At 60.2% G+C, this 16,696-nt stretch overlaps 1 protein-coding gene across 9 annotated transcripts in view; it reads right to left on the bottom strand.

Moving 5' to 3' along the window:
* Positions 1-16,696, bottom strand: part of DAB2IP (DAB2 interacting protein) — a 168,893-nt gene that overhangs the window by 19,624 nt on the left and 132,573 nt on the right. For all 9 annotated transcript variants that reach the window (XM_058523935.1, XM_058523926.1, XM_058523928.1 and 6 more), the window contains 5 exons: positions 9,562-9,715; positions 7,722-7,820; positions 6,263-6,817; positions 2,880-3,024; positions 2,647-2,791 (listed from right to left, as the gene is read on the bottom strand). In XM_058523935.1, the coding sequence (XP_058379918.1) occupies positions 2,647-2,791; positions 2,880-3,024; positions 6,263-6,817; positions 7,722-7,820; positions 9,562-9,715 (1,098 nt within the window). The remainder of the gene's footprint in view (positions 1-2,646; positions 2,792-2,879; positions 3,025-6,262; positions 6,818-7,721; positions 7,821-9,561; positions 9,716-16,696) is intronic.

The following is a 16,696-nucleotide window of genomic DNA, read 5'->3' as shown; positions in this document are numbered from 1 at the left end:
AGGCGAGTGAGAACTCAGCACGCAGAAGGAGCACAGACACCCGAGCTCCAGTCAGGGTGGTGGGCTCTCCACGAAGGGGCAGAGTGGCATGGGACCCAAGCATAGAGGAGTCGGGTCTCTGTCCTAACCAGAACCAACGGCAAGGGCCAGGCCCTTCCCGCCTCCCCCAGTGCTTCACCCTCCTCCCCAAACAGCAGGCATCGGGTCTAGGGGAGAGTGAGGAGAACACAAGAGGAAGGGGCCACTGCGCCTCGGCTGCCATCACTGGCTTTGAGACTTACTTCCTTCACTCGAATAATGTTATAGGAATTAGAGGTTTCTAGCAGAGCTTGGAGTAACCAAGAAGATGAGAACAGCCTAACCACAGGGTGAGAACAGCGCTCTCCACTTCCCAGACGGGGAGGGAAACGGAGGTGGTGACTTCCCCATGGGGACCCAGTGAGCGTGGGCAGGGTTCCTGGCACCCGGCTGGGGAGCTCTCTCTACCGGGCATCCCCAACCTGCCACAGTGAGGCCCCACCAGACCAACCTTTAAGTGGCTTTCCTATCTTTTCACCCTAAAAGATGTGCTTCCCACCCTGGGGCAAGCCAGGACCCAGTGCTCCCTGAACCCAGTCTGCGCCTGGCTCTGTCACTAGCTCAGGGTGCTTGGCCCAGTGCCTGGCCGTCCCTGGGCTTCATTTCCTCGTGCTTACACTGAGAGCAAGGTCTGCCCTGCTGAGCACACAGAGCCATCTTAAGGCTGAGACCCCAAGGCCATAGAGGCCTTGACCACCTTGAAAAGCTTCTGCCCAGCACACCCAGCAGCCAGCCCCGCAGGCTCTCAGGCAGTGACTCTGGCTGACCCACAAGGGCACAGCTGGTTGGAAAGGAATAGAGGGCAGGCGACCTTTAGCCCTGGCCCTTGAAGTACCCGGCACAGGACTGGGCACGGGGCAGGCAATGAGTGATGACGTCTGTTGATGGTCTTGTCCAGAACAGAGAGGTGCCTCTGACAAACGCCAGAAAGAGGAAATGGAAAATCACTGTCCACGGATATGTTTCCCTGTGTCCCACCCGGCCCGCCCTGGGAACAAGGGGTCAGAGGGTGAAAACACAGCCTAGCCCAAGGGTGGGAAGTGTGTTCCCAGAGAGTTCAAGGCCTCTGGCTGCCCCTCCACCCCCAGTGCCAGGGGCCATGGGGCCAAGCTAGCCGCAGGTGAGCACCTGGTACAGCCCAGGGGCAGAGGGACCTGCGTAGGGAGACACCCACCCTGTTGGCTCTGGCCATTCCCTCTGCCCCCTTCCCAAGGCTGTCACTCACCAGGCCTGTCTCTGCCTGTCCTTTGGGAGCAGCAAACCATTCCCGGGCCCTTGTGTGCGCCCAGCCCTGAGCTGGTGGATCCACCTGCCCCCAGGGTGCTCCCAGCATATGCAGGAAACGGATTCGGACACAGGCACAACTCCACTCCAATGAGATCAGGCTGTGACAGAGGGTGCCCAAGAGGGATGAGCTGACCATATGTCTGGTGACATGAAAGAAGGCCACAGAAGGGAGCCACACATAAGGCCTTAAAGCAGGAAGGGAAACAGTGTGACCAAAGAAAGGAGTAAGGTATGGCTGGGGGGTCAGGACAGGGGTCTGGGTGGACGGGGGGACGCAGGCCCCGAGCTGGAGCAGTGACCAAGGAGAGAATCTGGGTAGCTCCTCCGGTGTGAAAATAACCCCACTGCTTAGGGCTGGCAGCAAGCTCCCCTGGGACAGTCATGCATGCCACCCCATAACGTGGCTGTACCCTACACCAGGTCACCTGGCCACCAGACACACGTGCCCGCTCAGGAGCAAGCAGGGGCCTGGGCAGTCAACCTTGCAGAAGTAGCCCAGGGACTCACTCGGGCCCTGACGGCGGTCCTGTACGAGCAGCCTGCTCCACATACCCCTGCTCCTTTCTGCGGCTGGCAGCAGCCTGCAGACCTCTGTCCTATTTAAAGCCCAGTCCTTTCTTTGTTCTCTACAGTCCCAGCAGGAGGCCTGCCCGGTGTCTAGGCACCTACACAAGCCCCTCCTGGGCCCGATCACCCACCTGTGACGTGAGCACCACGCTCCTGCGGACAGATAATAAGGAGTCTCAGATTAAACCATCCACACGCCCCGGGTGGGTGCCCGAGTGGGCCCTTATCAGTCTGCTCCCTGTGCAGCCCCAGCACCTAGGACAGCGCTCGGCACACAGAGGGCGCTCCCTGATGAACACGTGCAGTGGACTACCAGGTCCAAATCCTTACACGGGACAAACCGTGTCCTGCACAGATTCTGGGACACCCCCTTACATCTGAGAGCCCCCAAAGGACCAGGATGGGTGCCTGGCAGCCCAGCAAGATTCAGTGGTGTCAGGCAGAGGGTGGGCTCCAATCCAAGAGCCGCCACGCTGAAGCCGTGTGAGGCGGCAAGCATGTCGTTGCCCTCTCATTAGACTTTAGGTCTCTTGTTTATAATGGAACAGAGTCCCTCACCGAACCGCCTGAATGAGCATAAGCACACACCTGCCTAGCCCAGCCCGTGGCACACTGAGAACACCCTTGACAGAGAAGCATGAGTAAGACGCTGGGGTGGGAGGCCCTGCGCAGCTGAGCCCAGAAGGCAGTCGGGGGGGGGCGGGTAGCACTGACCAGTAGGAGTTGATGATCTTGCAGAAGGCCAGCTCGCAGCACATCTTGAGGTTGCCCTGGTGCTCGGGGAGGTCAGCGGCCGAGCACTTGCTGGGGTCCACTTCGCAGTTCTCGTCTGACTCATACAGTGCTTTGATGAACTCACCTGTGGCCGGGAGGGCAGGGAGGGGGAAGTGAGGACCTGGTAGGCATGTCCCACTTTCCGCCCACATGCCGGCCTGCATCCTCCCTACCTAGTGCGTCCTGCAGGTACTTCTGGCCCACCAGCTTGAGGTACTCCTCGATGGCCTTGGTGGCTAGCGTGTTCTCCCGGAAGATGAGGTGCTCGTTGTCCCCACAGCGGTCCACCTCTGACATCATCAGGTCTGTCAGGAAGTCCTGGGGAGGCAGGAGGTGGGGAGAGTGGACCTGAGCAGGCCTGGCAGGTAGGATGCTAGGAATCCAGACCCTATCCCTAGCCAGGAGAAGTCCCTGCTTTTCGAGGCTGCTCCCTCGCCAAGCTGCTGGTGTCCACCCTTGGTGCTGCCAGGGAGTGAGGGCAGGGCAGCCTGATGAAGAGAGATGCCTAGCACTCATGACATCAGAGCTGGGTCCAGGGATTGGGGAGGCAGGCCTGGGTGAGAGCACGCCACATGGAGCCACGAGCCCCCTGGATCACAGCCAGACCTGCTGGACTCAAACCCTTGTTCAGCCCTGACCAGGCCTGGCTGGGTGACCAGAGCAGAACTCCCCGTCCCATCACCACCAGTGCCAAAGAGGACAGATGGACCACCCTCTCTCCATGGCACAAGCAGCTGCCACTATCCACCCGTTACTCTGATGGGGTCTCCCACACCAGACACAGACTCGTTCTGTGCAGCCCCATAGGGAAGGTGAGAGAGAGGCAGAAGGTGTCTAGCTGCCCTGGAAGCAGTGAGCCAGCACTTAGATGGTGACAGCACGGACCTTGGCTTGGACGGGAAGGTGGTGGCACCACTGCCCACCTGGAACACCTAGGGTGGCAGCCCTCACTGCTGTGGGTCCCAGACTTCTTCAGAGGGCAGCTGTTAAGCCGACGAGCCTATGAGTCCCACACACAGTGTCATGGGAAGACCCCGGGAGGAATGTGAGCCCAAGCTCTCCCTCTTGACAGCAGGGAGGCTGTACCACGAACCTGCTGCACCCACCCAGGTAGGAACTCCCTCTCCCAGGAGCCCCCACCTCCTCATGCCCATAGCCAACCTGTGACTGGGAGGAGGGGAAGAGGACAGGTAGGGAGTCGGACCCAGCAGAGGGTGACAGGGCAAGGACCAGCCAGCACGGCGGCTGCCAGGTGCCCAGCGTGGGCCAGGGTTGCCAGTCCTCTGGAAACTCCTTACTTCAATGTGCACAACCTTGGGGCCCTCCAGAATCACAAGTGGGGCTTGAAATACAGAAGTGAGCTCCAGGCCCAAGAGACCTGGCTGGCCAACGGAAGGACAGGAGTGGCTGAGGGGAAGCTGCCATTGGCCTCTCTGTGGACCACACAGCCTGAGGACCCCTACCGATGACCTCTAGGGTCCCCTTCTCTGAACACACAGAAGCAAAGGAAAGTACTGCACAGAGCCCTGTAGCCCCACTGGGTTCCTGCTCTCCTGTGGTGGGTGCCAGGCCCAGGTTAGGATGAGGAGGAGCTCTCCCTTGAGCTAGAACCCAATGAGGGAGAACAGACACAGAACAGGGCCACACAGCTACCCGGGCCAGATCTGGCCCAAGCCTCTTGCTTCTCAGGCCCCATTCCACCTGCTGCACCGAGGGGAGAGGGGGACGGCAGGGAGCAGGCCCTTGGAGTCCAAGGACGGGAACTCTGAAAAGCCACAGCCCAGGAGAGAGGAGCCTGGGGGAGGGCAGCAGGGTGCTGCGACGCCCGTTCGCACGGCCCACTCCTCTCAGATGCTCTGCCTCCCTCACCAAGAACGCCCCATCAGTTCCCAAGTGTTCGGGGTGGGGCTCAGACACGGCACCCCAGCAGCAGGAGTTACCGTCTATCCTTCTGCCTACTGCTCCCCCACCCCTCTGAGGGCCCACTAGGGGAGCCTGGCTCCCACCTCCCTCCACAATGAGTACCTCGATTTGCCTCATCTCAGCTGTGACCCCAAGTGCAAAGGTCACTTCAGATTGGAGCTGGCTTCCCGGTCAGCCCAGCCCTCGGGGGCCAGGTATTGAAAGAACAGACACAGCAGCAGAAAAGGACACTGCTGGTGCCCTGCTGACTCCCTGGCTCCCTCTCTGGGGGCCAGAGCTTCCTCGATTCACTCAGTGTCCCAGCACCCCCTCCCAATGTGGGCCAGGAAATTAAGGACAGTACAGACAGACATCCAACGTGCAACCTCGCCCAGTCAGATCTGAGGCTGGGGTGGGGGAGGAGGTGGTCCAACAGCATGGAGGACACCGCGTGCTGCCCCCGCCCCACAGAGCCCACGCTGAGAAAGGTCCTCTCCCCAATCCTGCATTTGTGGCACACCACTAGTCCAGTAGGCAGCGGGGCTCTGGAGGGCCTGAGGGAGGCCAGGGCCTTCTGGGACAGGGTAAGTGGATAGCGCCCCGATGGAGCCATGTGCCCCAAAGCCCAGCCCCCAACCTGTGCGTCCCCCGGCCCCAGGCTAAGGGCTCAGGACCTTGACACAGGACACTCCCTCATCCGCATCACAGACCACTCAGCTCTCAAACCACACCACGTCCAGAGGGCAGACGCCCAGCTCCTGAGGCCTTCTGCAACGTGGATGGACCCCACATCCAGTCTTCCTTCTCCACTGCACTCCCTTCAGGCGGATCCCCCCCAGGGTGAACAGGGGGAGGTCCACCTCTGAGGCCCACAGAACCACGCTCCACTACGCTGGACAGGTAGGTGATGGGGAGCCTTCCTGAAAAAACCCACTTGTCTCTAAAACCAGGTGGGTGGGAGCTGAGGCACGGCCTGGCTGAGCAGGGAGTGGAAGGTGAAGGAAGCGGGGAGGGGAGAGCTGGGCCCTTCCAGCCCTGAAGCAGGGCCTGACTGGATAGCTGTAGACAACCCCTGTTTCTGTGGGCTCCGAGGCTGGGGACAGCTGTAGCCATGGCTAGCTGACCATCGAACGGCTGCAGTAGTGACCATGTGTACGGTGTGTGTGTGAACTTCTGTTTGGGTGTGAGTGAGGGGTGAGGCTAGGGCTGTGACAGTAGCTGTACCCTGGTGGTCACCTGTTGGGGATGGCAATCAAACTCAACACCCCACTGGACATGTGTCTGGGTCACTGGGACCCGTGTGCTGGGAAAGGCTGGCCACGTGACCTGCTTCCCTTGAGCCTCAGTGGCCAGCCCTCTGGGGCTGTGGAGGAAGCCCTTAAAACCCACTTCTTCACTAGAAGCCACGATCCCATCCATCACTCCAAATCTGCTTCAGTGACCAGCTCCAACCACAGGGGAGGGGCACAAAGCCCCACACTCCATGATGCAACTCTTGGGTTTAGGGAGCCCACCTGGCTGTGACCAGTGCCTTCATTAGAGCTGAAATCCATCACGTGGACATGGGGAATGGCAGATGACCTAGTGCACATCACCAGGCCTTTCCATGGGGCCACGCGATGTGGGGGACCCTGCCCATCGCCTGCACACGCACCTTCACTTTGCCCGTGCTCTGCAGGATGTGCACCAGGGCCGACGCCATCTCCTCCTTGGTCTTGGCACTGAGGATGGGCTCGAGGGCTGCGCAGAGCCCCAGGTAGTGGTTGGTGATGTGCTCGGCAAACTCCTTGTACATCTCCATGGGCAGGATGGTGACGGTCTGGTAGCGCGCCTTGATGCGGATCATGGGCCCTGGGCCCTTGCCGCCCTTGGGGTTGGGCGTCACCACTGGGTACCACTTCTCCACGAATTGCCGCCCGGCCACCGAGGCAGCAGGCAGGCTCACCAGGCCCAGGTAACTGTTGCGTTCCTTCTTCTTCTTCTTGTCGGTCTCCCGGTACAGGTGGACGGTGACGGTGCGCAGGGGAGGCAGGTTGTGGAACTCGAAGTGCTCGCCCCAGAAGACATTGTCCGTCTTGAGTTTGCCCGTGGTGCGGGCGTAGAGCACATCGTCCAGGCACAGCTCGCACAGGTACTTCTTCTTGGCCGGCAGGTCCTTGGCCTCAATCACCCACAGCTTCAGGATGTGCTCCACACGCCGGCTGTTGTCCTGCACGTGCACAGGGGGGCTGTGGTCACCGGGGGGCGCCCACCTGCTCACTGCCCAGCCCAGAGCTGGGGAGAGCTCTCAGATCCAGGAGGGGCTCCGAAGGCGGTGGGGAGGCCCGGGCCCTGAGACAGGAGCGGGGTGGGCCAGGGCCAGCTCTGGAGGGGCTGATCTCTGCTCAGTCTCAGAGCAGCTCACTGACCGTGGGCAAGTGACTTAGTCTAAGCCTCAGTTCCCTCTTCTCTAAAACAGAGGAGAGATCAAGCAAGAGGTTAGCACAACGCTTGGCACATGGCAGGCTACTGTGCCATTTATTAGCGCTTCTGAAGTTTGCTGGTTTGTAAAGTCACTCAAGAGGTGACCACTGCTAAGCCCCCTTCCTTAGTGAAGTCATGGTGACCAGGACTCAGTTCATGCCCTCGAGTCAGCCAGAGAGGTGATTACAGTTGGGGTCCCGTGAACATGATACGGGAAGCCCGGGAACATAGAGGAGGGCACCAGCCTGGGCCAGCAGTGCTCACCTGGAGGACGGGACAGATGTCTCAGCTAGAATCAGATGGAGGAGGAGAAATTAGCCAGGGAGGAAGGGGAACAAGAGTTCCAGGCAGAAGGACACCAGCACCCCACTCCCCAGCAGCCTGATACTTGGCTCTCTGGCCCAGCCTCCTGTGTGTAGCTTTGAGGACAGGGCCCCAGAGCACCTGAGTCAGCCTGGCCAATTCCAACTCCTCCTTCAGAGCCCAATACTACTGCCCACTCTGGCCCTGCTTCCATGCAGGCTGCCCCCACTCCCCAATCCCGCCCGCACCAGAGATCCCTCCCTCTGCTCCCTCGTGTTGGGGTCTGCAGTCTGCTCTGGGTCTAACCTCGATCCCCCATGCTTTGGAGAGAGGACACGCAGGTCTACCTTGTTGGGGTGCACTGCTCGCCGCAGGTTCTCCATCCACTTATCCCGCTCGGCTGCTGAACGGCAGGAGAAGCACTTGCTTCCTGACGACGTCGTCACCTGTGGGGGACAGAGAAGACAGTGTCACACGGGAGGGAACCCAGTAAGGCTGGGTACGATGGAAGACCCTTGGGGCTTGGGGGGCTTCAGCAACTAGGTCTGCACCACAGGCTCAGGGAGGAGGCAGAACAAGGCTCACAACAACCCCTATGTCTCATGTTTGAGGTAGTGCACTGAGACCCGCCATCCAAGAGCACATCAGAGACAGGAGGGTAGCCCCGCCCTGCCCATCTGGCACCTGGCCCTGGCCCCTCACCCTTGCCTTAGCGCCCTCTGTCCATAGGAAAGCACCTTTCTGACGCCAACCTCCCTCTCCCGGAGATGGGAAGAGAGAATACATGTCCAGATCAGAGGGCGATGCTTCACCTGAGCCGCCCTCCACAGGTGCAGCCACAGGCGCCGAGGAGACAACCTCGGGGAGGCTCAAAGATCACCTCAGTCCTCAGCTGACATCTGACAGTTCTTTTGCCAAGCGACAGTGACAATAAAGATAGTCAAAGAAACTTAACATGTGGGGGTCAGCCTGGAGAATGAGAATTGGGCTGTCTGGGTGTGCCAGGCCCTGGGGTCCTCCTGCCTGGAACCCTCACCCTCCCCTCACTGACTGACTCCTACTCAGCCTCTGGTCTCCTCCAGGCGAGGGAGTCCGGCCCAAGCTGCTCCTGCTCTGTTTCCCCTGCCCCGGCACCATGCCAAGGGCCCTAGAGAGGGAACCCAGACTCCTTACCCAGCCACTCAGGGGCCTGCACAAGCCACAGCATCCCCAGCTGAGGACAGGTGGCCAGACACCGTCTTCAGCCCGTCCCAGGTGAAGACGCCGGAGCCCAGATGGAGCCCGGCTGGAGCAGGAGTCTTGAAGCAGAAACAGCACCCAGTGGGCACAGGGTGTGGGGCAGATGCCAGGCACCACTCCACTCTTTCTCTGGGGTTGGGGGTGCCAGGAGGTTGCCACACTGGTCCCCGAGTAGCTGATCTTCATTACCAGGCTCATTCTTCTATCAGAGAGCTCCCCTAATTACGCAAGATTGTTGGTGGGAGCAGGGGGTGGGAAGCTTCCCAGAAAGAGAGGTGGGAGGAGAATATGAATACTTAGAGAAGAAATTGGGAACTCCCAGGAACGCCTGCGACATTAGTTGCCCTGGTTCTGGTTTAGCCTCAGCCTTGTTGCATGACCTCTGACACCTTCTTGCCCTCTCTGGGCCTCAGATTCCCCGTTTACAGTGAGGGACTGGACAGGTGATCCCCAGGTACAGCCCTGCCGGGTTGGGTGGCTGGCCCTCTGCTCTCAAACCTTGGGTTACAGAATGCTAGGGCAGCAAAGGTTCTGGCTCATTATCAGAGAGGGAGACAGGCCCAGAAAAGGGGGCACTCTCTACTAGCCCACCCTGCATTTGTGGGGTTCCTAAGGGGGGGGGGGCAGGCTCGAGACACGGGCCCTGGGGCTTACGCAGGTCTACACAGGCTTTACTCCCTTCTATCCATGGAGCCTCCTGCCCTTGGCCAGCATGGAGGACAGTGCTGGTTCATTCCCAAGGAGCCCACAGAGGAGGAACGAAGCCCCCCATCTCCCAGCTCCACCTGGTGTCTAAGGAGGCAAAAGCTATGAGCAGATTCTGTCACTGTCCCAAAGAGCCTGGCCCCTGCCAGGGCCACAGAGGCCCCCAGGAGGGTGTCTGGAAGAGACCTGGCCTCGCCAGAAGAGCATACCAGCACCCCACCCCACCCCTGCCGCAGGACCCACCTCGAAGCAGTAGTCCTGGCCCAGGATGCTGCTGTGCACAGGCTTGATGACCACCTCCTCCTCCATGCTGAGGTCCAGCGCCTCCACCGCGCTGCTGGGGCTGAGCAGGGACTCGTGGGAGCGAGACTCCTTCAGCCTCGGCATCAGATGGGACCTGGGGGGTGGGCGTAGGTGTGTTGGGCTGGTCCTGCCACTCCTCTCTCCTCTGCCCTGTCCCCTCCCTTTCCCTCTCCTCCAGGAAGCCTGCCCAGCCCCCTCAGCTGGAGCAATCAATCCTCCTCTCAACTCCCACTGTCCTTTCTGTCTTAAGGCAGACCCGGGGGGAGGGGGCATTGCGGTGCTGGAATCACAGAGACCCGCCAGTCCCTTTTCCACACTGTAGGACTCTGGGTAGGTGGCTCAGCCTCTAATGAAGCAAATGGCTGAGGATGGGGCCACCTCTCAGGAGTTGAAAGCCAGCACTGAGTGCGGGATAGGGTCCGGCCTGGCTCCTAAGCAGCCTTCCCACAGCAAAGAGTTGACCTGACCCAGGCAGCCTCCCCACCTCCCCCACCTCTGCCCTGGTCCCCATCCACGACTGAAGCAGTCACCCATTTGTCCAGAATGTCATTGCCACAGGGCCCTTTCTCATACACCATCCCACTCCTCCCACCAGCCCCGCTCGAGGCAGGAGAGCCACGGGACCTCTGCTGCTCCCACCTTACAGACGAGGACCGTGAGGCTCAAAGTGGAAGGGACACAGCAGCCTCTGCACAGTACCCGAGACACTGAGACTCAGACAGGGTCCACGTGCCAGGGCTCAGGGGCCCAGGCCAGGGTCAGTGAGCCCAACACAGGCACAAAGAGCAGAGGTCAGCTGATGCCACCTGGTGCCCAAATGGAGCCAGGACCTGACTGGCTCTGACAGACCTGGCCTTGGACCTGGGCCCACTGCTCACCTGCTGTGTTGCCCTGGGCAAGTCACTTGCCTCTCTGAGCCTCAGTTTCCTCAGCACATCACATGGAAAGCACTTCAGACAGCACCTGCACCAGTACTCAGTCGAGTCCACCTCGGAGAGGTGAATGTTCCTTTCCAGAGCCACCAGCACACAGGAGTGGCCTGTAGAGCCCCCTCCACAGCTGGGGCACAGGAAAAGCCTGAGGACCAGCCAGGCCTGCTAAGACCACTCCTGGCATGGAGGCTGGGCAGGCCTCACCCCTACTCATGTCCACAGCCCAAACCCCCAGAGCTGGCATGGAACCCACCCTGGGCATAGCCCACCCAAACCCTCTTCCCTCAATCCCTCTGCCCCTCAGCTCCCGGCCTCCAATGGTCCAAGGCTCAGTCCATCATTCTCTCCCTGCCTCACCAAACACCCTCCTGCAGGTGAGGCCTGGCAGGTCACCACACACTTCCGTCCTGCAGGGCCCACACCCTGTAATCCCCGCTTCCATGACCACCTGGGCTAAGGGGAGGCTGAGACCCACTATGTGTTGGCTCAGGAATCCAGAGATGAGCCGGACGGGCCCTGCCCAGGTGGCCTCACAAACTGACAGAGGCCACCCTCCAACCACCACTTCTCCACGGCAACAGCTCTCCCTGACATGGAGTACTGTGCAGGCACTGCGTGGGAGTAAGCACTGGAACAGGGACCCCAGCCCTTGGGGACCCCACAGCCCAACCCAAGAGATCCAGTCAGCCTCCCCCTATCTGCTCCCCCATGCCCAGCACGAAGCTGGCACACAGTAGGGCTCAGAAGACTTGAGCTGAATTGACGCCCTCAGGAGAGACTTCTGAAAGCTGGACAGAAATGGACGGAGCAGAGGGAAGCTGTGAGACAGGCTGAAGTCAGGTTAGAGCCAACCCAAGCCTCCTGGGGCTCATGCATGGAATTTCTCAGGGAGGCCCAGGACCACCGGCCTGCACACCTGTGGTGCCCCTGCTCCTCCGGTGCCCTCTCTCTAGGAGGCAGCATTTGACAAACATGCACTGTGGCCTGTCATGCCACTCAATTCTAGCTGCTAACAGGCTTCTTCCCTTGATGAGCCCTCCGGGCCCTGCTGGATGCCCAGCCTCCTCCCCAATCACTGACCAATGCAGTGGGTAGGTCTGCCGTCCACTCAGTTGGATTCCACCCTGGGTCGCCCACCTCAAGGGGCAGACTCCAGGCCTCCCTCCCAGGATGGGGCATCATACCTCAGAGCAAGAGACGCCCTGTGTCAGATGCTGGGGAAGTCACCCGGCCTAGCAAGGGCTGGGACCCACAGCCCCCTAGGCCTGTCACCCGCAGGTCGGCATCAGGCTGCTTGCTGGTCCAGCCTGGAAACCCCTGCCAGGTAAGGATGCTGGGCACCAGGGAAGGCGGAGTAGGAACCCAGGAAGAGCAAAGGGAGGAGCTGGTACGCTGGGGCCACCTCCTGCCTAGGGAGCCTGAATGAGCTGAGGAAAGGGAAGCACGGTTCACAGACTGGTCCTGCCCAGGGAGACCCATGGGGTCCCCGGTTCTACAGCCCAGGAGCCTGGCAGGCCCAAGCCAGACCCCAAAGCAGCCAGAGCCTGGTGTGGCTGCAGAACCTCCTCTTCCTTCCCTACCATCCTGCCCCACAGACGCCCCAGCTGGCCCAGGCCTCACTGATGGTTCCTGGCTGAAGAGAGGGCTGTGGGGAAGCTGGGCAGCCCTGACCCTCTCCAGCTCCCCAGGCCTTCTCCAAGTGGGGACGTGGACCAGAGGCTGCACCCACCTCTGCAGCCCAAGCTCACCAGGAGGCAGAATGGGGGTGGGGCAGGGCCCAGGGAGGCCTAGTGGCTACTCCAAGGTCGGTCGGCAGGCTGCTCCTGCATAAGAGAGGGCCAGCTCTGACCGCTGCCCTGTGGGGCCAGCGCCAATGGGCCTGTGCTCTCTGAATCATCTGCAGATGCACATCCTTCCCGCTCAGCCTGGAGTCTACCTGCCACCCCTCCTCCTCAAAGGCTGATGGAGGGAGAGCAAGGGGCACCTATTCATCAGGCCCTGACACACAGCTCTGGGCCCAGACGGAGCTAGTCTGCTGTGACCCTGCCAGGTGGGACCTCCTGGCAGAAGTAAGTGTGCCCGTGGTGGTGGCTGATGACTAGAGCTCAGGAAGGGAAATGGTCACTTAGTCCGTTTTGTACCCAAGCAGAACCACCTCCTCCAGGAAGCCAGCGCTGTCCCAGGCCTGCAGCACCCCCAAACACTTTGCACCAGGGACTCCTTGCCCCGTCAATCACCCAAGGCCGGCCCTGACCCCGCCTTGCCTTTGCCTCACGACTGCATTGTTGGGCCACTTCCTTCCTCACCTCCAGCCTCTGCCTTCCCAGGCCTGCAAGAAGCCAAGGAAGGAGGGAGGGAGAAGGGCACTGCAGACTGCGCGGGGTTCCAGCGGGCAGTGAGTGGGCATGGTCCCCCTGTCCAGAAAGCTCAGTAAAAGGAGGTGAGCAGGCGCTAGCCTCTGCCTCTCTCCCACTCCACTCGTAGGAGAGGGATGCTCCTAGGCACCCACCTCCACTCAGCTCAGGACACCCCGCTGGTCACTTTCACATCTTTTTTTTTCATGTCAATTGCACACAAGTCTGCCAGGAGTATTCATCTACCCACTTTACAGAAAGGTAAGAGGAGCTCAGGGAGGAGCAGTCAAGTGATCTGTCCACGGCCTCCTGCTGTAGTGGGAACTCAGGTTGGTCTGGGGGCCCTGCCCATGGCTGCCCTGTGTGGTGTGGACGTCTGGGGCCTGACACCACTGTACACAGGGCCTCTGCATCCCTGAATCTCTAGTCCCTCCCTGCCACCCCAAGGCTGGGGTGGAAGAGAAGGTGGCCCAACAATCCCACTGCACGGCCTCCCTGAGTGCCCCGCTCAGTCTCGTGATGGCTTTCCCTGATGACCTCCTATGGTCCCTGGAGACCAGAGGCTTGGTCCCCTCGGTTAGGTGGCACCAAGGAGGGCAAAAGGCCTTTGCACAGGGGCCTCCACCCGCCCATACAGATCACTCCCCACCCAGGTCTGAACTACTTCTCACAACAACCCTGCCAGGGACGCCACGTGATGTCCACTCTCTACCTCCCCTCACACCACACCCTGGCAAGTGACCTAGACTCTCTTCCCCAGCTGGTCGCTGACCAGCCATGAACCCCCTCCCTCTGGGGGGCCTTTCCCATGCTGTTTCCTGAACCCGTACCACCTTTCCCTCCACTTCTCCACCTAACAGAATCCTTCTTTCTCAGTTTTCAAAGCCCAGCCCAAATGCCACCACGCTGTCCCTGGTCTCTCCAGACAGACCAGAGTGCACACCCGGGCCGTGAGGCTGAGCCCCGCTCCACGCCACTTTCCCCGTCTCCTCACCTAACGCTCCCGACAATCTGTCAGCACTGAAGTACCGCACTGCAAAAGCCAGGTCGCTCGCCCAAGATCGCACGGCTGGTGAGCGGCCGAGCGGGATCCGAACCCCGGTCAGCAGAGTCCAGGACTAACTCCATCAGCACAAGGCTCGCCTTTCCGTCTCCCCGCAGGCGGCCGGGCAGGGAAAGGCCCACAGCCAGCTGACCTGCTCGCTGTGACCCACTCAGTCCAGCGTCACACGGTGGGGTGGGGCAGCCTTTGCCCAGGGCCCAGGAGCCCAGGAAACGTGGGCAAGGCACAGGCACGGCACAGGCACGGGCGGAGCCGCTGTTGGAGATACAGCCAGGCCCCAACAGCAGCTCATTGTGAGGGCCGGAATGGGAACAACAGGACATTGTCCCGGCTCCTGGGCCACGGTCTTATCTGATAGCCTTCCAGCCAACCCATGAGCTATTTTTCAACTCCATCCTTTTTTCTCTTACAAGGTTAGTGACACAGAAGTTTAGCAAATTCCCCATTATTTCAAGGAGGGAGGAGACCCAAAAATAAAACTCGTGATAACTAAAAAGCCCTGTCTGACGTGGGGAGGATGTTCCCAGCTACGGGTGAGGGGAGTTGAGAGTGGGTTGTACAGCCTGGAAAGGAAGAGGCTCCGAATCTCCCTCCAAATCTGAAAGGGGCTGAGGGAGCTGCCCTGCAAGCCCCCAGAAGGCAGAGCTGAAACAGGAGAGGTCAATTCCAGCTCAGTCACAGCTGTCCCCACATGCGCCAGGCGGGTTTGGTTTTAAAGGGAGCAGGCACCCTGTCTCTGGAAGCACAACCAGGAGGTGGGAGACCCCTTGTTGACATGCTGGAGAGGGGATGCCTGCACCGCTGGGGGGTTGGGGTAACAGGTCAGGCAGTGCACGCAGGCAGACAGTGGAGTGAGCCCAGGAGTAAACACACACAACACACAATACACAACACACACCCACACCCACAGCTGGGAACAGGTAGGAGGGCAGGAGGGCCTAGTGTCAAGGGTGCCTGGCTGTAGGAGCAAATCTAGTCTCCAATCCTTATAAAACACACAACCTTGAGTACTTTTAAGTCATTCAACTCTCCAGGCCTCAGTTTCCCCATCCGTAAGTGGGGAGAATGACACACGTCCCTCACAGGGTTTGCTGTACGGATCAAACGAGATAATGCAGGTGAGATGCTCAGGAAAGGAGGGTACAAGCCAGCGATGACATCAGTCACTCGGGACAGTACAGGCCTCTTTCGTCTGTTCTATTCACCCGCCTCATGGCAGACCCCACCGCAGGAGCAGGGGTACAGCCGTGAACCAGGATGATGGAGGACGTGCATGCTGTTATCAAGGCTGATGTTTCTAGCGCAGGTGACTCTCCCAACACTCAGGACTCCCTAGGACATTCTGTTCCTTTCCTCTGACCACTCACATCCCTTACTTTCTCCATGCCTCAGTTTTCCCCATCCACAAAACGGGGACAAACTACATCTACCCAAATGCTCCGGGGTGCCTCAAAAAAAAGCCCCTTAATTTCCTGAAGTGAAAGGAAGAGAGAAGAGCATGACTAGGGGGTGGGCAGTAGACCCCGCTGAGAGGGCCACTTTAGCCCCTCTGTCTGTGACTCCTGGGCACGGAGTCCCCCGACCCAATCCCCCACTCACATGCCTGTGTGGTCCCATGCGCCTGCCCAGCTAAACCAGGCCTATGAGAGGTAGAAATCCTGGACAAAGCTGGTCTCCACGGAGGAGGTGCCCACCCGAGGGCTGACAGGACCTGCGGACTCTGGAGTCAGGTCAGAACATGCCAACCATGCTTCTGCCCATCACAGCCAGGCAGGTCCAAGAAGCTGTGCTGGAAATCTCTGCCCCGGTGGAAGGAGCGGGTCCTGGAGCACAGGCAGGGTGAGGGCGCCGACCTCCTGGGAATCGAGCCGCAGGACACAAACAGGGCAGCACCCCCCCAGGACATCCAGCAGAGCCCTCTCTCCCCAGGCCCAGCCTTGCCCTGCTGGCCTGGGAACCAGCTGCTGAGAAGGCCAGCGCCCGCTCCTGGCCCAGCTGGAGTCCCAGGAGAGGGGAAAAGAATGCAGCCGCCCAGCGGCCCCAGGGCCCTGGGGAGACAGAGCCTGTCCTTAAAAGGCAGGGAAGCTGGCCGCTGTGCCTGGGAAGGCTTCCTGGGATGACAGGGCCTGGAGGCATGGTTCTCTCAGTCCAAGGTCCTAGCAGTCACTGGAACCACTGTGACCCCGTCCCTCATGCACATACTGAGCCTCGGGCTGGGAGGAGCCTAGTCTCCTGCCCTCACCCTGCCCCTGGGAGCCTGTGCTTCTCCTCGACACTGCAGGGCTGAGCTGGCAAAGGAGGCTCCACACTGGGCAACCAAGACAGGAGGACAGCGCAGCTCATCACGTGCCAGGGCTACAGCGCAGCCCGAGGCCTGGCTCCCAGGAGGTGCCCCACGTATGCTGACTGAATGAGCGACACTGTGGCAGCCTGGACTTAACAGCCACTTACTAAGCACCTACTCGTGCCCAGCTGTGTGACAGGTGTTCTTACCGAGGTACGCACATCATCGCACGGCCTTCTCCCAACAGCCCTGCACCAAAGGCATCGCCCCAGCGGAGAGGTGGGAGCAGGAAGTCAAACAAGCCCAATGAGCCTGAAATCATGGGACGACCTTCCCTGGACACACTCCAGTTAATCCAAAGCGTTGGAGGAAGGAAGCTTTAGGACACTAGGGGAAACTGAGGCTTGGAAAGAGGAGTAGCTTGGCCAGGTCACAGGGTCCA

Source organism: Diceros bicornis, chromosome 28, assembly GCF_020826845.1.
Source record: "Diceros bicornis minor isolate mBicDic1 chromosome 28, mDicBic1.mat.cur, whole genome shotgun sequence".
Lineage (NCBI taxonomy): Eukaryota > Metazoa > Chordata > Mammalia > Perissodactyla > Rhinocerotidae > Diceros > Diceros bicornis.
The sequence above is the reverse complement of the archived record's forward strand: the minus strand, read 5'-3'. Positions and strand labels throughout refer to the sequence as shown.